At 41.7% G+C, this 27,603-nt stretch overlaps 2 protein-coding genes across 5 annotated transcripts; both read left to right on the top strand.

The window, feature by feature from the left end:
• The first annotated feature begins 1,576 nt into the window (after window positions 1-1,576).
• On the top strand, window positions 1,577-13,472 carry ccdc6b (coiled-coil domain containing 6b). Its single transcript, XM_063002657.1, has 9 exons — window positions 1,577-1,837; window positions 4,857-5,006; window positions 5,469-5,597; window positions 6,688-6,791; window positions 6,943-7,103; window positions 8,229-8,385; window positions 8,681-8,781; window positions 9,942-10,063; window positions 11,431-13,472. The coding sequence occupies exons 1-9, from the start codon at window positions 1,577-1,579 to the stop codon at window positions 11,599-11,601; spliced, it is 1,356 nt and encodes a 451-aa protein (XP_062858727.1). The 3' UTR covers window positions 11,602-13,472.
• Window positions 13,473-16,988: 3,516 nt separating this feature from the next.
• Window positions 16,989-26,656, top strand: slc16a9b (solute carrier family 16 member 9b). Of its 4 annotated transcripts, none has more exons than XM_063002656.1 (6): window positions 16,989-17,768; window positions 18,862-19,085; window positions 20,639-20,782; window positions 21,341-21,436; window positions 23,586-24,425; window positions 24,548-26,656. In XM_063002656.1, exons 2-6 carry the CDS (start codon window positions 18,881-18,883, stop codon window positions 24,730-24,732), a joined length of 1,470 nt encoding a protein of 489 aa, XP_062858726.1. In that variant the 5' UTR covers window positions 16,989-17,768; window positions 18,862-18,880; the 3' UTR covers window positions 24,733-26,656. The 4 variants fall into 4 exon arrangements, with proteins under 4 accessions (XP_062858726.1, XP_062858724.1, XP_062858723.1 ...); XM_063002654.1 differs by having other exon boundaries at window positions 18,535-19,085; XM_063002653.1 differs by having other exon boundaries at window positions 16,989-18,646.
• Window positions 26,657-27,603: the final 947 nt, after the last annotated feature.

The raw sequence follows: 27,603 nt of genomic DNA, 5'->3' as shown, positions 1-27,603 counted from the left end.
ACGCTTCCTTTTCACTATAATTCATTTTATTAGAATTCATAAACTACTAAAGTGAGCACAGAATATGCATCTAGGCACTTGGTAGCAGATATAAACTGTGTGTAGCTGATCTATGTTTTAAACTGCTTTCTTATACGTTTTTAAGCTGTTTCTGCATTTAGCAGACGCCTTTATCCAAAGCGACTTACAGAATACAGTCATTGAGGGTTAAGGGCCTTGCTCAAGGGCCCAACAATGGCAACCAGGCAGTGGTGGGGTTTAAACCGGCAACCTTCAGATTACTAGTCCAGTACCTTAACCACTAGGCTACAACTGCCCCAACTGTTTAACAAAACATATCATGCAAATTTTTTCAGATCTATCTCCAACCAAAACGTTTGTAGGTTCTGCCTAACAACTGCCTATTAAAATATTTTTTGTAGGCCGCTTAGGTGGCGCAGCGGTAAAAACACACGCTGGAACCAGAGCTGGGATCTGGAATACATCGTATCGAATCTCAGCTCTGCCTGCTGGCTGGGCTGAGCGACCACATGAAAAACGATTGGCCTGTTGTTCAGATATGGGCGGGACTAAGCCGGATGGGGTCTCTCTCTCTCATGACTGGTGCAATTACGACTCTGCTGGCCGATTGATGGCGCCTGCGCAGAGATGAGAAAAGAGTGCTGTCAGGGTGTGTCTCTCCGTACACAACGTTGAGCTGCACTGCACTCGTCAAAGTGTAGGTGATAAGATGCATACGGCTGCTGCCCACGTGTCGGAGGGGGGTGGGTTAGCTTCGTTCTCCTCAATCAGAGCGGGGATCGGCATTGGTGGAGAGGAAGCGTGACGCAATCGGGCGATTGGACGCCCTAATAAAGGAGAAAATGCATAAAGTACCAGTCAAAAGTTTGGACACACCTTCCATTCAATGGTTTTTCTTGATTATTTTTATTTTCTACATTGTAGATTAATACTGAAGACGTTCAAACTATGAAGGAACACGAGTGGAATTATGTAGTGAACGAAAAAGTGTTAAACAAACCAGAATATGTTTTATATTTTACCAAATCTACCTCTGCACAGCACAACTGACGGTCTCAAACACATTAAAAAAGCAAGACAAAGCACAAACGGTAATTGAAAACCGTTCCAGGTGGCTACCTCATGAAGCTGACTGAGAAAATGCCAAAAGTGTGCAAAGCTGTCATATATAAAACATATTCTGGTTTGTTTAACACTTTTTTGTTCACTACATAATTCCATATGTGTTCCTTCATAGTTTGGATGTCTTCAGTATTAATCTACAATGTAAAAAATTTAAAAAAAATCAAGAAAAACCACCGGAATGAGAAAGTGTGTCCAAACTTTTGACTGGTACTGTAGATAAAAAAAAAAAGACTTTTTGTAGGCCGTCCCTACTTGAAACGATAACATGAAATTGCTGAATGAGACTTTTAACGTGTTGCAGCTTGACGTGACCACGAGTCAGCTGATGTAACCAGCCAACCAGAGCACAGGAGGCGGGGTTTTCCCGAATACGGGTGGGGAAAAGAATCGAGCTGCTGAGACGCACACTCTCAGATGATCACAAGCGATCATGGCTGACAGCGCAAGCGAGAGCGATACTGATGGCGCGGGGAGTAGCCTGGCTACCCCGCAGTGCTCCTCATCATCACCGTCTTCCATCAAGCAGCCGGGCGTCCTGATCTCTCCGTTCCGTCTGGAGGAGCTGACGAACCGCCTGGCGTCCCTGCAGCAGGAGAACAAAGTGCTGAAGATCGAGCTGGAAACGTTCAAGCTGAAATGCAAAGCGCTGCAGCAGGAGAACCGAGACCTGCGCAAAGCCAGCGTCACCATCGTGAGTGCAGATGTGTTAGTGTGCGTCATCTGTTCACATCTGGGATTCGATCTATGAGCTTCTGAGAGTTTAGATCAGGCGGATCTGGAGTGCTTTGCGAGGCGTGTCAGAAGGCGTGGAGCTCTTTGGATAACTTGATGGCTAAGCTAACATTAGCATGCTTGGGTAGCCAGACAGATAGATACACTGATCAGCCATAACATTAAAACCACCTCCTTGTTTCTACACTCACTGTCCATTTTGTAGTTCTACAATTACTGACTGTAGTCCATCTGTTTCTCTGCATGCTGTTCTTCAATAGTCAGGACCCCCACAGGACCACCACAGAGCAGGTATTATTTAGGTGGTGGATGATTCTCAGCACTGCAGTGACACTGACATGGTGCTGGTGTGTTAGTGTGTGTTGTGCTGGAGTTTTTAAACACCTCACTGTCACTGCTGGACTGAGAATAGTCCACCAACCAAAAACATCCACCCAACAGCGCCCCGTTGGCAGCGTCCTGTGACCACTGATGAAGGTCTAGAAGATGACCGACTCAAACAGCAGCAATAGATGAGCGATCGTCTCTGACTTTACATCTACAAGGTGGACCGACTAGGTAGGAGTGTCTAATAGAGTGGACAGTGAGTGGACACGGTGTTTAAAAATCCACTCATACCAGCACAACACACACTAACACACCACCACCATGGCAGTGTCACTGCAGTGCTGAGAATCATCCACCACCTAAATAATACCTGCTTTGCAGGCTAAAAAGGTATGCAGAGAAACAGATGGACTACAGTCAGTAATTGTAGAACTACAAAGTGCTTCTGTATGGTAAGTGGAGCTGATAACATGGACAGTGAGTGTAGAAACAAGGAGGTGGTTTTAATGTTATGGCTGATCAAGATAGGATAGATAGATATAGATAGATAGATATAGATAGATAGATAGATAGATAGATAGATAGATAGATAGATAGATAGATAGATAGATAGATAGATAGATAGATAGATAGATAGATAGATAGATAGATAGATAGATAGATAGATAGATAGATAGATAGATAGATAGATAGATAGATAGATAGATAGATAGATAGATAGATAGATATGACCTTATGCTTATATATATAGAGAGAGAAAGAGAATTGTTTTCTTATTTATTATATAAAAATGTTGGATCATTATAGAAATTCATTACAAAACGGTGCATTAAAACACAATCTAACCATAATATTAGTTGGATACAATCATACGCTTCATATGTGCATCATAAGCAGTCAGTGAATGTGTATTACAATCACATCTGAAAATAACATAATAATATAATTGCAAACATTACAGAATCATCTCGTACAGACCAAAATGTGCAATAAACAAATTAATTTTAAATACTTGCACAATTTCCAAACAATGTTTTGCTAGTTAGCAAGTTAGCTTCCAAGCTAGCTAATTGCTTGTGTTTGTAGCTAACTCTTATTTATTTAAATTGTCGTGTGTGTGTTAGTTCTAACAATTATCCAAGCTTACAATATTTTATATTTTATTGCACTTCTTCACGTTTTATATATTAATAATTAATTATCTAAGGTGAAATGTTTGCGCTCACAAAACAGTTCGCTAGCAACGGCTACAAGCGGCTAGTGTTGTGAAAACCGTTACAGACGCGGTCTGACAGAAAATGACATTTTTATTTATTTTTGTTACAATAAACGTTGGTTTTTTATATTATTTATAATATAAGTGTATAGTTCGTGAAATTTTGTCTCAGTTTATTGGCATATTATACAGTTCAGTACACATGTCTCCTTGTGCTGTTGGTAGCAGCTACAATCATGAAATTCTGTCTAATTTGGTACAATTTTGAATAAATATATATAATACAACTAGAAATATAATAAACCGTATTTTCTGTTTTCTAAACTTTGGTTTTGATGTATCGTGGTTGTAAATAATTGTTTGCTCAAATCCCAAAAACATACATATACACTTACTGAGCGCTTTCACTGATTATTATGTAAGCTGGGTATACAATCACTGACTGTATGAGATATGTTGCTCTGTATGCTCTATCAGCCCCTGCACCCCATTCATCAATCAAAGATGACCCCACTAACCATGATGTTTAAGTGATAAACCAGTCTCAGAACTGCGATAATGTAATAAATTCTCCCTTACTGTGTACAAGTTTTTCAGGTGTAGCAGTGTTGTTGGGGAAATAGTCCAGCAGTTCATTTAAAATCACTTCTTACTGCATAATGACAAGGAATTTAGAGATTTCATCATTTACAGTCCATAAAATTATTACATGAACCCTTTTTCACTTCAGAAAACCCTTGGTAATAAACAAAGTCTGCTTCACTGGGTGTAGGATTATGTGACATGGACTGATGCAAAGTTACGTGTTGATGGTTTGTTCTTGATTGCATTTACGTTAATTGAGCTGTAATGCTTATGGATGCTGAAAAAGTTGCGCTGATGTCCTAACGGTAGTACACTCAGTTCAATCTGTTTGGTGTAGAACTGTTGGCTGACTTACTTTGTGATTATTCAGATGTTATTTAGGCTAGCGCAGTGAAATAATAAGTTCCTGGTTTTTCTTTTTTTCTTTACAGATTGTAGAAATAAAAGCATGTATAAATAACTTATCGTATCTGTGCGATGTAGTTTCAGTTCTCTTTATTATAACAGAAAACAGAATTAGATTGCAAACCACCAAATATTCGTTATGCAGTGAAACCTTCAGGGACCAAAATAAGACAAACAGAGCCTGGGTTGATTGTTTATTCACTACACTATAGTAGGTTGATTACAGGGCCTTAAAATCAGGAACTTTAATCATTTTAAAGACCAAAATGTCCAAAATCTTATCTGCCTTAAATCCATCTAATGTCACCTAGTTATAATTATTAAATTTATTTTATTTTCTATTAGGCTAGGGCATCTTTTGAGTGGCCGACGGCCGACTTTGGGGGTTTGCTTTGATCCGATGCACGTCCGTTTGTTCTGATCTGTAACGTTTTCTGATCTGCAGCAAGCCAGGGCTGAACAAGAAGAAGAGTTCATCAGCAACACGCTGTTTAAGAAGATCCAGGCTCTGCAGAAGGAGAAGGAAACGCTCGCCGTCAATTATGAGAAGGAGGAAGAGTTCCTGACCAACGACCTCTCTCGAAAACTTATGCAAGTGAGTGCCGAGGCTCAGTAGGGCTGAGTTTTTGTTTTCTAGAAATTGAACACTATTGTTTAGACCTAATGCTGAACCTAAAGATCAGGACTATTTTAATTTGGTACCTTATGGACATAAAGAAAATCTATAGTATGATCAAAGGGCTTAAAATATTTTGTTTTAGTTAAACATAATTACTGGGAATACCCCCAATTTAGTCGTATCCAATTACCCAGTCATATTTCTGATCAAGGAGGGTCGTGACTAACACAAGCCCCCTCCGACACCGCTTCTTTTCACCTGCACTAGGCGGGTTCACACGAAGATTCGTATCACACACACAGTCACGCACCCATCTCCGTTATTCCTCGATCAAACAGCAGAGGTCGTGATTGCAGCACTTCTGAGGAATCCCCTCGATTCTTACACAATAGTATATAATAGTATGGACACCACTTATAAGTGTCTCTTGTGTCTCAGCTCCAACATGAGAAAGCCGAGCTGGAGCAGCACTTGGAGCAGGAGCAAGAGTTCCAGGTCAACAAACTGATGAAGAAGATAAAGAAGCTGGAGAACGATACCATCTCCAAACAGCTCACGCTGGAGCAGGTAATGTAGATTCGATAAGCAGCTAAACCTACTGTACGATTACTGACTGTAACCCCAGAGTTTCAGCACTGACGTAGCAATAACATGGTAATTACAAGGTGGTGTGTTGTACTGGTATGAAAATCAGGTGCAGAAGTGTTGTCGGGATTTTTAAACACCTCACTGGGAGCGTCCACTGATAAAAGACTAGTGGAAGATTAACTCGGGGTATATTAGGTGTTCCTAATATAGAGGCCAATAACATTAATACATTAATCCGTTTTTAAAAAATCCCAACAACACTGCTGCACCTGTTTTATACAGTATCCATATCTGGGATTGAACAGCTAATTCTAACTGTAGCCAGATGTAAATCGACCCATTTTTACCACAAAAGTAAGCAAGCGATACCAGAAAAACAAAACCAAACACACGTTTACACACGACGTGTGTTTAGTACTTTGACTTGTTAAGATACGGCCACACTCGAGATAATGTTTAACAAGTCTAGGAACGATTTATGACCTGATAAAATTCACTTTCTTTTCGTTTCACCAGCAAACTTAGTTCACAATAGAATAGAATAGAATAGAATGACATCAATCTATCTATGAATTGGTGTGCTGGTGTAATTAGCTTAGTTCTCCTCTTCTTTACCCCGTGTAAAAATTAATATTCATCAGGTGTGTTAAGTCAACCGTTTTATTCAGATGACGACGTTGTGGCGTCCTCCTTATCCCACCATGAACAAATCCAGCTTCATAAATCCCTAGTTTGATGTATTTCCTTTGGAGGAACGTCCTACTTTTAACGTGGAGTTATAAAAACAGACAAACCATTCACAGATGCCTTTTGGCCTAAGTGGGCACAGATCCCCACAGACACACTCCAAAATATTGTCAAATGCTGTTATAGCATTAAGGTGGGGAAGTAACTCCATATTAGTGGCCATGTTTTTGGAGAAAGATATAAAGCTTGGTCAGATCTCTATACATATATGGCCATAGCTTGTATGAGCGTATATGCATTATTAATTAGCTTGTGTCCAATGTGTATAAGCATTAATAATTAATAGTGATTAACGATTTCCCAAAACTGTTTCTATATATAGCTTCGACGGGAGAAGATTGACCTGGAAAACACTTTGGAGCAAGAGCAAGAAGCACTTGTCAACCGACTGTGGAAGCGCATGGACAAACTGGAGGCTGAGAAAAGGTCAGTGGTGATCAGCCGTCGGCCCTGTAGTGCTGTTTGCTCAGATAAGGACCGAGGGTGGAATCGGATTAGCAACTGGGACTAAAAATGCATGGAAACGAATCGCTCTTGTTGTTTACAATCCGTATCTCGCTCTGTCCTGCCTCTGTAGGATTCTCCAAGAGAAACTGGACCAGCCAGTCTCCGCTCCATCCTCCCCGAGGGACATCTCTATGGAAATCGACTCTCCGGAGAACATGATGAGACACATTTGCTTCCTGAAGAGCGAGGTGGAGAGGTTGAAGAAGAACCTGAACACCGCCGAACTGCAGCGTGAGTCCCGAACGCCCTGTTTATGCCCACTAACCAGACAGAAGTTGGCATGGGACGTCGTCTATGTATGTTCTGCAGGGCTGTGGGTTGATGCTCACCAGATGGCGCTGTGTACAGGCCAGTAAATCTAATGCACTTTTGGCAGACTTGGCGAGCTGATGAAATCCACAGCTCAAATGTCCTCACACGCCCTGAGTGTTTGGAAATTGACACTGTTGGCAGAGGAATGAAGTCTTTTAAGGTCACAGAACACGTCCAGCGGCGGCCAAAAGTCTGAGACCACCGGCGACCGTGTGAACGTGCTTCTTACTGTAATAGTTATGCAAATTAAATACAATTGAATCAAAAATATTGTAATGAAATGCATTTACATTGTTGGCATTATTGTGACAGTATATTGATTAAGCAATTTAGGGTTAAGGGCCCTGCTCAGGCACCAAAAGCAGCACCAAGGCAGTGGTGTGGCTTGAACCCGCGACCTTTCGATTACTAACTAGTCCAGTACCTTAACCACTAGGCTACAGCTACCCTGTATTGGTAGTATATTAATTCAGAAATAAAAGTATATCGTTCTCATGAAATTTAAATCCCCAGTAGTGCTATCGGCCGGTCGGACGCCTGCGTGCAGACATGCTTAGCTATGTCTGGCGAATTGGGGGAGTGTGTGTGTGCGCCTGAGGCCCTGCGATGTATTCCAGTTCTGTCCAGCGAGTATTAACGTACTGCAATCCAGCAATTCTGCTGGAAGCTGGACCCACCACGCTGGACCCACCACAGCCCTGACCAGTATAAAACAAAAGTTAGACAAGACTGAAGAATTGGGAAACATCAATGCTTTATTAATTTTCCTGTTGTTTGAACAATACTGACCTGATTGGCTATGTCTGGGTGGTGTGGCCAGTGGTCAGTTTGCTCTCAGTGCCGATCCCAAGCCTGGAAAAATAAGGAGGATTACATTCCCACGCTGTTCATCTGATGCATCTCTAATTCATCAGTTTAATACCATGTTTACGGGTCCGGTACCGGGGTTGGGGTGTCCCCGATACGCATATGTAAACTATTTTTTGCATGTGATGCACCGATTTATTGGTCCGGTAGTCATGTTTGCGTGTTTGGACCTCTCAGACACAGAGAAGCGAGCCCAGTACATCGAGGAGGAGCGGATCATGAGGGAGGAGAACATTCGACTGCAGAGGAAACTGCAGCGCGAGGTGGAGCGGCGGGAAGCTCTGTGCAGACAGCTTTCAGAAAGCGAATCCAGCCTGGAGATGGATGACGAGAGGTACGAAGCCACTGGTCCCTGGTTTTTAGTTTGAGCGTTTCGATTATTGCGGTGAGGCATGAGGTAAATAAAGTACAGTGCTTCTGTGCACAGAATATGCTAACTAATGCACATTTACCCAAAGCCAAACTGAAAAATACCCTCCAGATGCACTCTTATAGCCATTGCTGCTCTCTAGTGGCAGGCAGGTGAACACCAGTCTTCACCTCGATCTAATCTGTGGCTCGGTGGGTAGCAGCCAATGTATTGTTCCCATATTTGTAATCTCCAAGGTTTTAAATCTGTTTTCTTTAAGGTACTTCAACGAAATGTCTGCGCAAGGCCTTCGCCCTCGCACGGTGTCCAGCCCCATCCCTTACACGCCCTCACCAAGCTCCAGCAGGCCCATATCACCAGGTACGTATGGCAGATATAGGAAAGTTAGCAGAGCACATGCTTTATATTATGGCCATTCTGAGGGTGCCTAGGTCGTATTTCTTTCTTTCTTTTTTTTTTTAAACCTATTCCTTTCAAACAACACAAGTTTCAGAATACATCTATGAATGCTGATATGTAAATCAGAGACACCCTGTTAACCCAGTTCTGGGGGTTCAAATCCCAGGCTGGGCTCACAAATGCAGAGGCCACTCGTGGTATGAGAATCTAGCCATTAGGGGGACACATCAGTGCATCTTTAGTTCAGGTCCCAAGCCCAGATAAATAGGGGTGTTGCATTAGGAGTCGCATCCAGTATAAAATCTGTGCCAAATCAAATATGCATATATAGACTTAATATATACAATATATATCAACGGTGTATTTACTGCACATGTATAGTTGTAGTACTTTTAAATTGAGTTTAGTTGTTTAAAAATAATGGCAAAATAGCCAAAGAGGCCAAATAATATTCATGTTTTGTATTGCATTTGTATATCGTCAGGGCCTTAGTATTTCTAAGTAATATGATGTTACTAATAAGTGCCTGTTTTGCTTTGAACTGTATTAGGAAAATGTTAAAAACAAAAACTGTTCAACCTTAGTCATCCTACTGAAGATAATTAACTGTAAAATAGTTGTTATTTGGGGTTGCTAGAATTGTGGGGTAGTAAATTGTACTCTGTTCCTGCTTAATATGCTTTTCAAATAAGGAAATTACAGTTCTGTTGTCTCACGTCTCTATGCTAGCGAGATAAGATAAGCCTGGCACAAACTGTCACAATGAACTGTGGATCGTAAACTTTATTCCTTTCGCTAATAAAGTGAAGCTTCATCAAACCTTCACGTCTGCGTGTCGACTGTATGAGACACGGTACAGCCTGAAAAACGTTCTCCTTCTTTCAGCCGGGAGCACTTTGTTCTGTTCTCACCTCTCTGACTAATGTTTAACTCATACAGGTGAAATAAACGTGTTCCAGCAGCGAGCCAACATTTCCACGGCGTGTGCGGTCCCCTGCTGCGCCGTATTGGGCGTAAATCACGCTCTAGTCTCGATTGGTCGGTTGCGAAGTGCTAATCAGGCTTATCTGGTTACGAGAGCGTGTAAGCTTCACAGTTTCTCTAATCTGTTCCTCCGACAGGCCTGTCATACGCCAGCCACACGGTGGGCTTCACCCCGCCGACTACGCTGACCCGAGCGGGCATGTCGTACTACAACACGCCAGGCCTGCACATGCATGTCGGAGCCTCGCATGGCATCACGGTGAGTCCGTAGAATTGGTGTAAGGTCCATTTTCCCAAGCATGTTCTTCTTTAACCACAATTCAGTTAAAGTCAGTTAATTATCATAAATCTTTCTCTTTAATTAATGGACTACATACAGCATGAACAATTCACTCATATCCTGTCCAGTATCAGGACAGTTTGAGAGAAAGTGGGTACAAGTCATAGAAACATACAGTGTCTCACACGCACTAAAACAGTGAAAAATACACAACAATTAAGTCCTTAAATATTAAGGTTTAAAATATGTATAGAAAGAAGTAGTAGCATTGCACATGTACAAATAACAGTATTACTGCATTATTTGTATGCATTTATTTATTGACAGGTACAAAGACTATAAATGCCTAGATAAAGGAATCATGATTGTGGTTGTACAAGCAATGGTGGGTTGTGGCTCAGAATAGAATAGTTCAAAAAGAACATATGACAGGCCGCTCAGGTGGCACAGCAGTAAAACACGCTAGCACACCAGAGCTGGGATTTCGAATACAACATTTGGCTGTTGTTCATCCAGGTAGGGAGCCATAACTAATGCACTTACGACCTCTGCTGGCTGATTGATGCCGCCTGCGCGGAGCTGGGGAATGATGCGTTGATCAGGGTGCAGGTTAAAAGATGCAGTCGGTACTGCTCACGTGTCGGAGGGGGCGTGTGTCAGTTGCGAAGCTCCTCGGTCAGCAGTGAAGGTTTGTATCGGTAGAGGTGAAGCGTAACGCAATCAGGGTAATTGGATACGACTAAATTAGGGGAGAAAATTTGAGAAAAAGAGGGAAAAAAAATGACTTTTTAGATGGAAACAGCTGCTGAATACTTGGGCCGTTCAGGCATACAGAATGTACAACCTTTACATGGATGGTGCACAGCGTTCAGATCCAGGCGTCATTCGATTTGTCTGGGTATTAATTCTACCCTAAGTAGGCGTAATTAAATTTTGCAGATCTGTGAAGGAAAGGAAGGATCACATGCCGTATCTAATGGCAATTTTGGAAACGTTTCAGGTCTCAAGTTTTTCAGCTGCACCGAAAGTTCTTTGTCCAAGTCCTTCTTTGTTTTCTCTTTTGCACTTAGCTGTGATGTGATGTTAAGTGATGTTCTGGTGTACCATGGTCTTGTGTTGCTACTTGAAGGACCTTAATTAAATTCTGTAGAACCATTATCCTACCTTTTTAAAGATAAAGAAAATTGGGACCACCCCCTAAAATGTGTATGGCAATGTTTATTTCATAACAGTTGTCGATGCGCTCTCAGTGCTGGTCCCAAGCCTGGATAATAATGAGGTTTGTGTCAGGATATGCATGTTTTTATGCTTATGTTAAGTCTTCTTAACCTTTCCGACTTCCACAGAGACCTTCCCCCAGAAGAAGCAACAGCCCGGACAAGTTCAAGCGCCCGACGCCACCTCCGTCTCCTAACACGCAGGCTGGAGGTCACATCGGACCCCTTCCCCCTCCTCCACCCCCTGCAGCACCGGCACAACAGCAGCAGCCTGCGGCGCATCAATCCTCACAGCCATAATACACGAGCTCTGCGTGGACTTTGACCAGAGCCACTGTATTCCCTCCAAGCCAAAGGCTTTCCTATCGTACGTACGTGGAGTCGACGTCTTCTTGCACTGAAAATCATATAGGCTTCACTCTTCATCTGTGTTGTGTTCACGAGTAATTCTGTGTGTGTGTGTTTTGTTTTTGAATGCAGTTTAGTAGTTCTGTGACTGATTGCAACACTAAACCCGCTCGTTTTCAGTTTGGATAAACACGCAGCCACGCCCAAGGCGGGCCGAGTTGGGAGAAATAGCTCGCCGTTTTCTTTTGTTTAGCCTCAGCTTTTGGCTCGAGAGATTTTTAGGCTGCCGATAACGCACAGACGGCATCATGCGCCCGTGCGAGTCTTGCAAGAGAACCCGCATCCGCTTTGCTTACGGAAAATGAAACGAGCGTGAGGTACCGGGAGAGAGAGGATAGAAAAGCACTTCATGTAGAGACGTGTACAGTAATTTAGTCTGACCAAGCAGCCCAGACGGGTGTGTGGATAGTACAGCTGACGGCCTTTGGAAAATGTGTGTTTCAGTGTTCAAGCTGGCATCAGAGTGGCAGAACATGCTCACACAGCAATAGATCTTGATGTGCGCTTAAAAAGCATGTTTTAAATGCAAAATGTGTGCTTATCCCAGCCTGGGCTTAGTCTGAGGAGTTGCTTTCTAAACATTATGTTGTGTTTATGTTGTTGTTTTTTTGGCTTGGTGTGTAAAGTATAAAGGGAGAAAATGGTTTACCTGTATGCTGCTGTTGGTGTATTGCAGTTTGAATCAGTCTAATTATAGACACGCACTCGTACACCTATTTATACTTTATGTACGCATTAGGAAAAACCTTGGTCTAAGTTTGTTTTTGTAAGCACTAGGTGTAGGAATAGTACAGCTGTTCTTGTACCCGCTTCATTCACCTCCTTCAGCCAGATGTTCTCCTAAATGTCAAACTGGTACCACTGTGATTTCTTTCCCTTCTGCCTCTTCATGATGTGTTGTCATATACTGCAGTGTGGATTGATTTTTGAAGGATTTCTGATTACAGGAGTCCACCATCAGTGCATAACTCGCTCGCTAAGTGGAAGTGTAAATAATACATACCTTCTTTTTGGAAGCTTTGCAAAAAAAAGTGCAGGGTCTGAAAAAACTCCATGGCTTGTATATTTGTGATCTGTCCATAGGTGACTACAGTTTTCATTCATTTTTATGATTGGTTCCGAATGGCATTTGGTGCAAAAAAAAAAAAGCAGAACAAAAAACACAGCACTTAATGTTTATTGTAAAGAATTTCAAGGTAATTTCATACAACGTGAACAGATCAAAGCAAAAGCGACTGGTACTAAGCAGTTCAGATTAAAAGTGAGTCCATGTTTAGGACGCTAAACGATCGTCCCTTTGCGATATTGAGACGTGAGCACCTCTGCCGAATGAGTGTTTAGAACGACTGTCTCTCAGTATGAAGTGTGGTTGCAGTTTCTGGATTGCAGTTCATCCGTTTTCTTTTTTTGTCCTTCACAAGCAAGTCCTCTTCTGTTTACCGTTTTACCATTTCAGTGTAAATATTAATTCATTGTGTAACAAAAAAATTGAAAATTCTACTTTTTTGTTTTGTTTTACCGTAAGGTGTTGGAGTACATTTCAAAGTTGTGTTCGAGTTTTACCCGAGCTTAAAAGTTTGCAGATTTCTGTTTGCCTTGTTTTCATTTTAAGACTGTTGACAAATGAATGTACCGTTTGCTCACGTTTTACTGCTATCTTCAATGGATGGAACACCTTCGAGCCTTAACTCACTGTGGTATTGCTAAGTGTAAGCATTATCTAGCTTATCCCAACATCAAATAATTAAAGCCTTAATATGTGGTCCTATTTGTCTGGTTCTGATTTCCATTCATGTGTACTTACAAGTTCCTCAGTCGGATTCATCGTGCAGGTTATACTAGTACATTTTAAATTTCAGGAGTGCAGCAGGTCAGATTAGATTGGAAAACACTGGGGGCAAGGCAGTAATAACCTGGACATGGTGGCCAGACATAGCCAATCATGTCTGTGGACACCCAGCTGTCCAGTAGCACCTCTTAAACTCAGATCTCAGTACTGGTGGGCCTCCATAATACGTAGACTGGAATAACCAGTATTTCTGCACAAGTACTCAGTGTGCTCATAATTCATTATCTCAAAATAATAGACAAACAGCTCTGCATTTACTACTTGATGCAAATGTCTGCTGCTCCTATCAGTATGATTATGTGACAGCAAATTTGGTTGTAGTTTATATACAATAACAATAAAGGTTATGTTATGGCACTAACTGCAGAGGCTCAGTAGGACTCAGTTGGACGTGCTATTTCAGAAGCCGCTGTGGGAATTACTCTTGACCTTGTACATGAAGTAACAGGAGAAAGTCCTGTGTGCTGGTACATTTCACTTTCCGAGCTGTTGGTTTTATCTGCTTGTGTAAACAAGGCTAGGTTAGGTAAATGCTGATAGTCATTTTTTATGCTCAAAAGCTGGTGTTTGTCCTTAAAACAATTCCTACAAGGTGCATTTTCATATTTTTAGACTTTAGCCTCAGTGCCGTATTAAAAGGTAAACTATGGCCATAAATATGTGAACAGTCTCCTCTCTTCTGGGAAAGGATAGCTTTAAGATTTTGTGTGCTTATTCAGTCATGTAGTATTTGTAAGCTAGAGTACTGATGTTGGACGTGAAGACCTGGCTTGGAGCTAGCGTTCCAGCTGATCCCAAAGCAGTTTAGTGTCTGAGGTCAGGGCTCTGCCCAGGCCACTGGAGTTGCTCCACACCAAACTGCTACTCAATGTCATTATGGACTTAACTTTTGGGAACAAGGGCACACAGCTGGAAGCCAATATTTGAAATAATTGATTAGACCTAGCTACTTTTCAAAATTGCAAGAAGTGACCAAATGACCTGCTTTTGGCTAAATAGGGTACCTGTTGGCATGGCTAATTTTAAGGCATACCTACACCATCTGTAGTGACCGAACAAGTAAAAATAAAGGGGTGATATTTTGCGTTTGAGTCTAGGCTGGTCCTTAAATGCAGTATTATTGTATATTTTCAGTCTTATAAATAAGCACTGCAAAACTTGATTGAGCCACCCCTACATGTTGAGTTCTGTTTCAAATGTCAGCTCTAAAAATTTAGTCTAATTACATACCTAACTGTGCATGCTCGTTAGCCGTCTGTGTGTTTTGAAGAACACACTGTAGCTTCTAGATTACTTGTTGCTCAGGTGGTCCCATTAAGCGTTAGCCTCTAAACCTTTAATTAGAGAACCTAGATGTTGTAGAGTACCTTTAAGGGTAGACATAATTGGACCTTAATGCTATGATGAACAATATTACTGGGAGTTTACCAAAGCCAAATGGTTTGAAAGTTGAAAGCCAATTACGGTCCTTCCCTTTTGTTCGTCCTTTGAAGCCAAGCCCAAAAATATGTGCGTACATGGGACGAGACTAGATATAGTAGTATACTAGTATATTTTAGTGCAAGATATAGAGCTTGATTAAAGGACACAATCTTATCACAGGTACATATCTGTTTTTATTATCTGGTTACAGAACCTTTATGGCCGTGAAGACCAGAGTTTTTTTATCTCCAAATATATTTAATTTACAGCTGCCAGACAGTGAGCAGTTAAGCATTTGCTCTGCCATTGGGTTACAAGTTTAAACCCCGTATGTAGAAAGGGCATTTAATACTCCTTTCTATTAACGGCAATCAAGGGTTAAGGGTTTTGCTTAGGGGACCAACAGTGGCAACCTGGCGATGGTGGGGCTTCAGCCGGTAACCTTATAATTACAAGTCCAGTACATTAACTGCTGATCTACCCCTGCCCAGACCTAACTTCCTTTTAGTTGGGTTTCATCTGTGAGTAGCAGGGTAGATAGTCTGATAGTTTGTGAGCACAGGCTAGATCTTTGACTTGTGGGGGAAAACATCTTTTGTTGTGGTGTTTAGGTTTTTGGAGAACATCTTGTTGAGTACACATTTTGTAAGACTGCTGGTTACATTTACTGTTAAAAGCTGCCTCTAAGGCAAGTTTATGAGGTAGTTTTTATGATTTCAGTCCCAGGTTGTCCGATATGAGCCTGGGTGTAGTTCAGAGTCCACAGCTCCATTCGATTTACCTGTAGCTTTACTGTATGCCTGTGTGTTTATGATTTGTTTAAGGAATGATGAATGTTTGACACACATACAAAACTCTAAGAGACTGAGTTAAGCCTTTAGTCAATATATAATAGACTTGAAAATGAGTCTAGAGTCTTTAAGAGTTGGATCCTCATTTAGAGATACAGTATACAGTCTGTTTACACCTTAACATCACAGTAAACACCATGTGCAATAACATGACAGTACATGGTGTCCTCTTTGCTCCCCCTGCTTTTCTGGCTTGGTTCCTTATCTGAGTTTGCATTCTGACTGCAGAGATTCACGTCCATCAGTCTTTACAGCATAAATAAGATTAATGCATTTTAGGGTTGGGGTTTTGTGCAGACACATCAAGTCCAAAAAACCTTTGCTACTACCTTCACCATATTTTACAGTGGGTTAGCAGGATTCTGTGTCTCCTTAGATTAACGCCGCACACAGGCAGCGTGGGTACAATTGTCTCGTATATATTTCCTCTTTCTTAAAATAGACTTAGTTCAAATGTATGCTCGGTGTCTTTAAGAAGGTCTTGTATGCTTCTTCAGATCAGCACTTTTTTTGTAAATAGAATCCTTTCTTGTGTAGATTGCAACTTTGTTTTGTGGAAAAGCTCTACCATACTGGTAGACCTTCTCATAAAGATGGGCTATTTATTATTGTGAAGTAATTTTAAAACTGACGCGCAGCTCCATGGTTCTACCTTTGGTCCTAGGAGTTTTTCTCCAGTGTCTGCATAAGGTTTCCTTTGGGTAATTTGGTTTCCTTCAGCCTTTTAAAAATGTAGAAGGTGAATTGAGTACTCTGTGTGGGAGGGAAAACTAACAAATAAACAAGACAACAAAACGTGTTGAATCTTGAGTATTAACATATTAAGTTAGCTTAGCAGTGAGGTGAGTTTGAAGCTCGTTAGTCCACGTTTTCAAGCAACAGGAGGACAATGTTTGAACAAAAACTTTATATCTCACTGTTTTCTTCCTAAAATTGGACTAAAATATTAAAAGACTTTCGATTTGATGCTTAATTTCACCGATTAACTGAAAACAAGCGGTTGATTTTGGTGATCTTGTTCACCTCAGGTTTTGTGAGGGGATACCACCGGTGACAGACAGCGGCGGCGCCGTGACCATGGTAACGTCTCAACTCGGGTACTTGCATACTACCTAGTGCGCACTAGCCCGCCTCCACAACAAAACTGCCTGGCATACTATCGAGTAAGCTAGTGCGGTTCCGGACGCTGACCTGGCATGAAACGGCTCATGAAGAACCGGTTTGGACCAGAACAGGGAGCAGATGTAGGGCTAGATAATGGAGCTAATAATAATAATAATGACACAGAGAGATGTCAGCATGACCGTGGGGTGATCCTGTGTGCTACTGTACAACAAAACAAAGAGACGTAGATGTTTATCTGATCCACACTATGAGAGAAATAGAAAGGCTGGAGTACTGTACTGTATGTGTGGTGTTTCTAACCCGCAGCAGGTGATGGTGCTGCCTGCCATTTTTGATACAGCTTTTCCTGTTGCGTGGCAGACAGTTTTACTAACTCACGCTAACAAACGCCAAATAAACACAACAATTAGATTAGATCGGTGTGTATTAAAGATGGTATGAAGTGTGCGAGGTTTTCATTTCTGTTGTGAGTAGAAACACTTAAGGATGGGGAAGTTACAAAGCATCGAAATGTGAGCAGACCAGCGGGAACAGCTTCAAACCGGTTTCAGAGCCGCAGCAACAAAAGCACCCGAGCACCCAGTCTGAACTCTCACACACACTCTCACACACACTCTCACACACCGCGGACAGCTGACATGACTCTGCTCGAACACTCTTCTACCTCTGATAATAATAGATAGACAATAGTTTTCTATTGTCATTTATTTAGAACGTCATGATATCAAAGTCTGATCATACTGCGGTCCAGAGATCCACATCAGCAGCATCATAGCGCGCAAACGTTCCTGCAACCGGCTGCCCGTGTCTGGGTAAGAAAGTCTTCATTTCCTCCAACTTTCCCATCTAGAACATTCACCTAACATCTGATCTTATCCAGGTTACCTACAGTGACCTTCATTCTGTGTTCTACACGCTTTGTCATGTTAAGTACCATTTATAATGACCAGGCTCATGTACAGTATGTAGTTCATATGTAATTATATAGCAGATTATTTAGTATTTACTTTCATTTCCAGTTAACAAACATGCGTATCAAGTACATTCCTTCTAGATAACATTCCAAATGGGTTCTACTGTGTTTAATAATTTGAAAAAAACAAAAAGCTTCATTCCATCCAATTCCAAGTGGACAATTCACTTAGAAGAAACTTACCTTCTCTTAAATTCCAGATTTCCAGATAGCACAATGTATGGGTTCTACGTATATCAAACCTTTTATTATCGTGGTTTCCAAATAAAGCAAACTAATTAACAAAGAACCTCAAAATTAAATAAAAACTTGTGGGTGCTTGTAGAATGCCAAGTAGCCCCACATTCCCCATGCACCAACTTACATTTTTTTAAGTTTTCAATAAACCTTTATGGGTCGAACCAAATAGATGTCTAGATCTTCAAATGTGGACTGCATACATGAGTTGAGTTCAGTTCTTTTTGGAATTGTAAATTCCAGCAACAACTTACCAGTATATGGGTTTCCCCACAAAGGCAAACCAAACAGCTGGCTATAGACTCTTTAAATCTTATATTTACACTCTAAAGTTCAACTTAAGGCTCTACGGAGGTTTTTTTTCCCAGATGAACACAGATGATGCTTGCTGGACAACAACTGGCTTCTTACTCCCTATGCCAGTGAAATCTTAGAAGAAAAGAATCCAGTTAATGGTTCTTTATTTTGTCCCTCTGGGGGGTAGGTTTTTTTTTTTGATTGATAAGTCTACATTTAACTGATAACCATACAAAAGTACTAAACTAAAATATGTATTGAAATTAACCGGTTTAAACTTAGTTTGGGTATTTTATCTAGTATCTTGCTTCTTTGTAAGTTCTTTCTTTCTTTGTCTTAGTTACAGTTAGTTCAGAAGTCTGGCTGTACTAACACTTCTTTTGTTTCTTAATCCCCAGGAGAGCCCAGAATTTAACCATGAGTCTCCAAAGCTCCAGGAAAGCCGTGGATGGCGGATGGGGCTGGGCTATTGTGGTGGCCTCGTTCATGGCCCAGCTTCTGGCTTACGGCTCCCCCCAGTCGGTGGGAGTGCTCTACCCCGAGTGGCTCAGCGCCTTCCAGGAAAGCAAGGGGATGACTGCATGGGTGGGCTCGCTCGTCTCTGGGATTGGTCTGATTGCCAGTAAGTTGAATGGCATGTTTGGATTAAGGTGGTAATCGGGAGCAGGAGTTATGAAGTGTTCGTCGAGTTCACATTAGGCAAAAGTACAAAGAGTAGAAAAAGTATTTGCACCCTCCTGATTTCTTACAGTTTTGAGAATTTGCCAGACACCAATTTAAATAAATGCCCCCCCGTACTTAGTTTCTCAGTCTATAAATTAACCAAATGTAATTGAGTATTATGTTTATTTAGACTTAAAACACCTAGACTTGATGATTACCAGCCCTGTTTAATCTAAACCTTGCTTTAATAGAACATTTCAGCAAATTGAAGTAGGCCGTATGCTCAACAAACAGCACATTTTGGAGGGGGAACTCCCATTCTGGCTCATAACGATCAATAACGGAAAGTGTGTCCTCTCTGTAGCTATTTGTAGACTGCCTTTCGGTAATTTATTGGGATTTCTGTGGGCGGACATAAAGTTTTTATTGGTTGGATAAAGGTGCTGATGCTGATGATGCCTGGATCTTCTGGCAGGCTGCTCACATACTCAGCATATCCCATTAATCCAGTCCATGGGACTTAGCATCCAAAGCCATACTTTTAATTAACTTTTGGACTCTTGTCTTTTATTTGCAATTTCCCTCCGATTTTAGTCATATTCAGTTCCCCAATCATATTCTAGCTGACCGCTTCTTTTCACCTGCACCAGGCGGGTTCATATTATGTAGAGTCATGCAGAGGCTGTTAACTGCAGCAGTTATGAGGAATCCCCACGGCCCTTCCTCCATCAGGCGAGCCCATTTTTGTCTGTGTAGGCACTCGGCTGGCCATTAGCAGAGCTGAGATTTGAACTCGGCTCAGATTTGAAGCTCTGCCATCGCTGTTGATTTATTAAGCGCATTTATTACGACACTTAAATTCACAAACTGTAAAGCAAGACTCAACATTCACAACCCTAATGGTTTTCTCAAGTATGGTTTGGTTTTAATTGTGAGCAGCGTGGGATTTACTCCTAAATATTTAGGATTTACGGCTAAAGAGGATTTATTGTACGAATTCTGTGTAGAACCTAAGTGAACTCCACGTCAGGGTTATTATGGGTGCCACAGGGGCTGTTAGAGTGGGTGCTGCACAGTACCAGGATCCTCGAGACCTCAGTTTGATCTTCTCCTTTCACTCACTGTCTGTTAGAAGTAAGAAGAAGGTACTTTGGTTTGCTCCCACTTGTAAAACGTTCAGAAGGGAAATCTGATGCATTTATTTGCCTATTCGTGACTAAGTGAGTGAGCTAATGTGTGTTTGTGGTCATGGAAGTTATGTCGCACTGACCATAGCGTAGTCCTGCCTCCTGCTCAATGTTTCCCTGTGGAAAATAAACACAAATAAACTTTTTTTAACCAAAAAAAAAGATTAATTCTGGTACTGGCACCTGAGAGGTGCAGCTTTTATGTCTATTATGTGCTTGGGTATTGTATTGTAAACTAAAAAGTGGCATTTGCTGGGGGAAAGGGGGTATATTATTATATATATTAAATATATGGATATCCCGATGAGACTTATTTTGTCTGCAGGTCCCATATGCAGTGCCTGCGTGGTGAACTTTGGCGCTAGACCTGTGACCATCTTCAGTGGAGTGATGATCTCCGGAGGCCTCATGCTCAGCGCCTTCGCCCCCAGTGTCCATTTCCTCATGTTTTCCTACGGCATAGTTGTTGGTAGGTCTATGTTTAAGTTTATGGTTTTTTTTATTATTATTTACATAAATACTTGACGTGACTTTTGTTTGGTTTTAAAGAGACAGCTTGTAGTATCCAAAAACTCTCAGCATTGCTGCCAAAGGTTTTTTTTTTTACAAAGTATTTAACAATAATAATGAGGGGGGTAAACACATTAATTATTTAAATTAACTAACTGTCAAAAAATGGCACACACACTATACGAGAACAGTATTGGGACGCCTGACCATGAGCTTGTCGGATATCCTATTTCAAAAACAGACGGTATTAAAATAGAGCGACCTCTGTGTGATCCTTTCAGCTACAACAACATCACCTCCTCTGAGAGGGCTTCTCACAAGACTCAGAAGTATGTCTGATGAAATTTGTTGGCTGGGCATTGATGTTGGTCGATGTTCCGGTTTATAGAGTTGCTTTGCACAGGGGTACAGTCATGCTGGAACAGGAAAGGGCCTTCCCTAAACTGTGTATCATTTATTAGTGTATTTTTTAACATTTTGCTCTGAAAGTCTCATTATTTCTTTATTTTATTTTCAGGACTAGGCTGTGGACTTCTTTATGCTGCTACTGTGACAATCACCTGCCAGTACTTTGACAAGAGACGTGGCCTCGCTCTTGGAATCGTTACAACAGGTAAACACAGCCAGAGCAACTGATACCACGTTATACAACGTCGTATAAAAGTAGCAGGTTGTTGTACCGCTCAGCGCTCAATCACGCAGCTCTCGAACCCCCAGCGGTGCTATTGGCTGGTCGGGTGTCTATGGCTATGTCTGGGTGGGATCTGGTGTGTGTTACTGCATTGCACCCAGTGATTCCAGGGAAAACACACCTACTGCAACCCTGATCGGGATAAAGTGGTGGTAAAACGGATCATGAATTCATAAAAGGTGCTTGTGCTTGCACATTATCATTGATCACATCATCCGCCTCGTGTTTTATTGCTTAAATACAATACTTTGCTTCATTTATAATATTAAATACATTCCTGAGAATGTATCGACACAAATAAAGCAAAGCATTCAGCTATGTTTTATATTTATTATTAATAAACATATTCCACTCAGTGGTTTTACGTAACGTTAGGATCCGTAAATCTATCAACTAATCTATCATTTGTTGATATGGCAGGAATGTTTTTGAATAGCAGGAGGTTCCCTGCCATGTTCAGTGCATAGCTACGGCCTTGAGATCAAGATTCCATTACTGAAATGTGTCCTTTATGCAGGCTAAAATAATAATAATTAACATATTGGATGTTGTTTTTTATACAACAGTTAGTTCCGACCTTACAATCTGATTGGTTGAGAAGCGTTCTAACCGTGCTGATATTGGTGATAACAGCACGGCCTTTTCACACCACAACTGTATTACTCCGCTGACGCGTTGCCAGTAACGACGAGCTTCATGCACACAAACGTGCACGCAGGCGACACAGACCTTATTCCCGATTGCGTTTTAAATCCGTTATCTGATACACAATCTAGTGCACTATGTAGGGAACATAAATCCGTTATCTGATACACAATCTAGTGCACTATGTAGGGAACATAAATCCGTTATCTGATACACAATCTAGCGCACTGTGTAGGGAACATAAATCCGTTATCTAATACACAATCTAGTGCACTATGTAGGGAACATAAATCCGTTATCTAATACAATCTAGTGCACTATGTAGGGAACATAAATCCATTATCTGATACACAATCTAGCGCACTGTGTAGGAAACATAAATCCGTTATCTAATACACAATCTAGTGCACTATGTAGGGAACATAAATCCATTATCTGATACACAATCTAGCGCACTGTGTAGGGAACATAAATCCGTTATCTAATACACAATCTAGTGCACTATGTAGGGAACATAAATCCGTTATCTGATACACAATCTAGCGCACTGTGTAGGGAACATAAATCCGCGATCTGATACACAAACTAGTGCACTATGTAGGGAACATTAATGTGTTTGTAATGCAAACAGTTAGCTTAATAGCCCAGTTAGCTGCTCCTAAGAGCTCTGTTATCACCCATAATCCTTTGGTGTGTGTGCGAGTTTTTTTATTTCTTTTTTTCCCTTCACAGCCGTGATGTTATTCGTGATAACACACTCCCTCTCGTGTTCTATTGCTTAAATAATTCATAGATTTGTTAAGTTACTCTTAAGTAAAGTTTCTGATCGGTTTATTTCTGTATACCGAGAAACCTTGATTTAACGGACCTCTATTTAACGGATTTCGGATTTAACTGACAAAATCTGGAAAACCGAATGCCCGGTCCGATTGTTTCAAATTCCCGGGGACAGTAATTGACCGCTGGCCGGCGCACGTCTCTCTGTTTACATGAGCGATAGGCTTTGTTTTGCTGGGAGGCTCGATTCGTTCTCGCTTTTTTCTCACTGTTTTATGCTTCATTTTTGCAAGTTCTAGTGCTTAGTTATGACTTTGAAATACAAGGAAAGAGGCATCTAGGTATTGCCGAAAAGGTAGAATGCGTATGTAAGGAATGTGGGTGTGAAGAAAGACAGTGAGTGATATACTGTATGTAGGTCTAAAGAAAAAGTACATAAAAGTACATATTTACATATTTATTTACATTGTTTATTTTACTCCTCATTATATGTGCATGTTTAGCACTTTTGTGGACCTTGTGCTGTGTTTTCGTATATTTTCACACCCCATGGGAAAAAAAACCTCACTGTTTCAGACAATCGCATTAAATCGAGGATCCTACGTATCTATAAATTGTGTTTTTTAACCCAATGCTTGTTCTGTTTCAGGCACGAGCTTGGGAGGATTTCTTTTCGCCACGGCGCAGAACGAATTAATCGAGCTTTTTGGTCTCGATGGTTGCCTGCTGCTGATCGGATCGTTTGCGCTAAACATAGTCGCCTGCGGTGGACTGATGAGGCCGCTACACTTACCGGCTTACTACCTCAAACAGAGAGCGGCGCTGGTGGAGAGAGCCGAGGAGAAACGCCACGAGAGGCCCCAGATCCTGGACGGCTCGGGCAAAAAGAACCTGCCCGTCACCAACCTGCTGATCTCAGTTGACGCCAAGGACCCTTTAAGTGCTGAAAAGGAGCTGTTGATCTGCTCAGCTTTGGTCCAGCTGATCAAAGAGAAGCAGAAGGCCTACATGGACTACTTGCACTCGACAGCTGAGCAAATGAGGGACAGGGTCTTCATGGCTATGTGCTTCGCTTTGTTCTTTTACAGCCTGGGCGCATTTTCTCCGCTGCTCTTCCTGGAGGACGTGGCCCAAAGCGAGGGCCTGATCCAAGGCATTAGTACCATCCCCCTGGTCTCCATTTATGCCATCGCAGGAGGGGTAGGAAAGCTGCTGCTAGGAATGGTGACGGACATCCGCTGGATGAACAGTGTTTTTCTTTACAGTTTCACTCTGGTGGGCAGCGGCGTGGCGCTGCTGCTCATCCCGGTCACCAAGAGCTACGTGGGACTTCAGGTCATGTCAGTATTTCTGGGCTTCTTTTCAGGGAACTGGTCGATCACGCCCTACATGACCACCAAGGTGGTGGGGATGGAGCGGCTCACTGAGGCCTACGGCATCCTGATGTTCTTCGGTGGGTTCGGGATCATGCTGGGACCTCCGGTTGTAGGTAAGCAACGCCGTCATGTCAGGTATAGCTCTGGTATAACAATCTGTGTCCCCTGTTACCCTTGTACTTGCCTATTTTATGACATAAACGACCTTGTCTTCATTTCTGCCCGTTTCCTGCAGGCTGGTTCTATGACTGGATGCAGTCCTACGACGTGGCCTTCTACTTCAGCGGGATCTGTGTGCTCCTGGGTGGGGTGCAGCTCCTACTCTCTGCCCTGTCCTGCTGGGACAAAAAACGCGACTTACCTGCCACACCGGACGCCGAGTGCAATCGCGACCGTGACATCGTGGCCGCTGTAGCTTAAAGAAAGAACTTCATCTGTCAGTCGCTCGCATTTCCGAGATCTCACCTGAACCCGGGTTTGATTGTTTTTTTAACGATACGTTCTGCCTTATTAAGGAAGCGTTCGTGTGACCACTCGACTCGTTCTCGAGCCTCGTTTTATCAGGCTTCAGTGCGCGAGGGCAAGTTTTAGAATGCCATTTTATATAAATATGCAACACTACAACAGGGGAAGTCAGAGCTTAATCCACATTTCACAACTTCACACTAAAAGTAAGATGCACCTAACAATTAAGGAAATATTATCGATATATAGAGTTTGTTTGGGTGTAGCGGAGACCGAGGCTGTTTTTCCGAACCCGGATTATGGGATGTACTGTGATGGCAAGAGTAAACAGTCTACGATGTAATCAAAATTAAGAAGTACGTTCATGTGAGTGTATTACCGGGGTGCATGAATTACTACTATATGAAGGCGCCTTGATTCAGCTGCATGCTAATCTCACACTAATACTGAAAACCTGGTGAGCTGCCTCAGTAGAGGATTCTAATAACACGTGGAACTCATAAGGCAGATTATTTAGACGCTCTACACAACCCGTTAGCACGCCAACTAACGCTTACACTGCCCCTGGCGAGCCTGAATAGACAAAGAAACGACACTTGTATAATTACACCTTTATACACATTAAAAATCAACGAGAATTTGTTTACATTTAAAAAAGCACTCCGTTGGTTGCTCTGCATGTCATTTATCCACCACGTTTGTCAGTTTCCGTGAGGTAAGTCGGGATTGCCCTCAGCGCTGAGGAATCACCGGACGCTCCCTCGTCATTCAGTCAGATCATCACTCAGAATGAAGGCGCCTCAGTAGGAGCATTTTAAAGGATCTAAGGATTGAGACACGCCCTCTTCTCGGGAGCGTAGGATGACTAGGGCTGCGTCCGGAATCGCATACTTAGAGAGTACGTACTAGATTGGAGGAAGTATGCACTACTCTGCAGGTAAAAAAGTACATACTTCCAGTACAGAAGTATGCAGTATGCACACAACACCGCTACGCACTACATCCGCCATCTTTCCAACGTCAAGTGATGACGTGGGACGTGATGACGTAATATCACCATGGTTACAGACTCATTACAAACCCCACTCGCCAAACTTTTGGATATTTATCGTGTTTTTGTTATTAATTCGTCTTTAAAATGTTTTATTTTATTTATCTTACTTACACTTGTAAACAGAGGACCGCTATCTTTCTTGTTTCTTATTACGCTTCGAACGCCTACGCAGCTCCAGTTGCATTATGGGATACATTAACGGACCGCAAGTGTGCATCGCTTGCATACTCAAACATGGCTGCCCAATAAGTAGGTCATCCGGGTACTTCTCGCGTACCTCTTTGTGTATAATATGTATTCGGACATACTAACCGCTCTCGCGTACTCATTTCGCGTACTATTGAGTATGGAAGTATGCGATTCCGGACGCAGCCGTGGTTTTCAGATGAACCCATAGAGCGCACTAGGTATACAGGCGAACTCATTTGTAAAGGCAAAATTTCGTTTTGGCCTCGATTTTGAGTCGATGTGTTCGGTGTGCAGGAGCGTCGGATGTTTTAAAGCAATACGCTGTAAAATGATGTTATTTTTACTTGCACTGACTGATCGACTTGCACAGTGTTGAAATTTGTATTTGTTCGTTTCCTTCTGTAAAGAAAATCTTTCGTTACTTGAATTATGTATTTGGTATTTGTGATGATATTATAAACGCTAATCGACGGCGTGCTTTTGTTTTAGCGCTGTCCCGTGTGAAGGACCCCTGTGTTGTCTTGAACCGTGATGCCACCCGGTCGTATTTATGTATTATGTACGTTTCTTACCAGATCGTTTTCATGTCAACAAATTGTTGTTGTTCTTTTAATAGAAAATAAAAAATTGAACCAATTGTGTCCATGTTTGAGTCTCTAAAATCACCTGGAACTCTAAAATGTCATTTAGAAATTTGCAACGTAATAGTTGACCTTCATATACACACAGTATTTAGGAGTTTGCAGCAACAGTTCCAGCATGACTGAAGTTCGGTTTAATGAAACTCCAGCGTCCTGCACAGATCCCTGAATGAACCGGAACATCGACTGATCGATCAGTGCCCATCCATACAAATACTGAATGGACACAAATTCCCATACACAGACGTACTCCTCTGAAAAGATCACACAGACGTCGCTCTATTTTAATAAAGTTGGTTTTTGAAATATGATGTCCGACAAGATCGTGGTCAGGCATCCGAATACTTTCGACCACGTAGCAATTGTTATTTTTATGGTTGATTGTTTATTAGATTTTATTGTATGTTAGATTTTATGAGGATGTGTGTTTGGAATAAAAAGCACCCAAAAATAGATCATATTTTTTTAAGAAAACAGGTTTTGCAACCCTTAATCATCCACGTTTTTACATATTTTACTGATTTTTACATGTACTTGCCCTCAGACTTAAACGGTTGCTTCACTTTTGGCAATCAGATGATTCTGTGTTTCTGATAGCTTAAGGCTAAGACTAAAGAAAAATCTGACCCACTATTTTTGGTTGAATTCCTTTAATTTGGCCACGTCGGACAGCTTTTAACACCGAGCTGCCCGTTTTAAGGTCCTGCCGTAGCACCTCAGTGGTGTTCAGGTCGATACCTGGACTGGGCTGCTCTGAAACCTGAAGTCTTGAGCTTTTCAGTGATGGATTTGCTCTCCTGGTTCAGCTTAGAATGAATGAAATTAATAAAATTGTGCCTGAGCTGCTGTGGTACGTCACTGTGGCCTGCGCACATGTATTAAAAGCCTTTATGTTTTATTTTTAGCACTGGTTGACCTTGCAGCTCATCCCTAAATCTTAAT

This window comes from Trichomycterus rosablanca, chromosome 10, assembly GCF_030014385.1.
Source record: "Trichomycterus rosablanca isolate fTriRos1 chromosome 10, fTriRos1.hap1, whole genome shotgun sequence".
Taxonomy (NCBI): Eukaryota; Metazoa; Chordata; class Actinopteri; order Siluriformes; family Trichomycteridae; genus Trichomycterus; species Trichomycterus rosablanca.
This window is presented reverse-complemented; position numbering and strand designations above follow the sequence as displayed.

Excerpts from the sequence above, each read along its gene's own strand:
- ccdc6b (XM_063002657.1), top strand. The coding sequence starts at position 1,577 with ATGGCTGACAGCGCAAGCGAGAGCGATACTGATGGCGCGGGGAGTAGC. Across the intron at positions 1,838-4,856 it reads GCAAAGCCAGCGTCACCATC|CAAGCCAGGGCTGAACAAGA; the intron begins GTGAGTGCAGAT and ends TCTGATCTGCAG. Across the intron at positions 7,104-8,228 it reads GAACACCGCCGAACTGCAGC|ACACAGAGAAGCGAGCCCAG; the intron begins GTGAGTCCCGAA and ends TGGACCTCTCAG.
- slc16a9b (XM_063002656.1), top strand. The coding sequence starts at position 18,881 with ATGAGTCTCCAAAGCTCCAGGAAAGCCGTGGATGGCGGATGGGGCTGG. Across the intron at positions 20,783-21,340 it reads TTCCTACGGCATAGTTGTTG|GACTAGGCTGTGGACTTCTT; the intron begins GTAGGTCTATGT and ends TTTTATTTTCAG. Across the intron at positions 21,437-23,585 it reads TCTTGGAATCGTTACAACAG|GCACGAGCTTGGGAGGATTT; the intron begins GTAAACACAGCC and ends GTTCTGTTTCAG.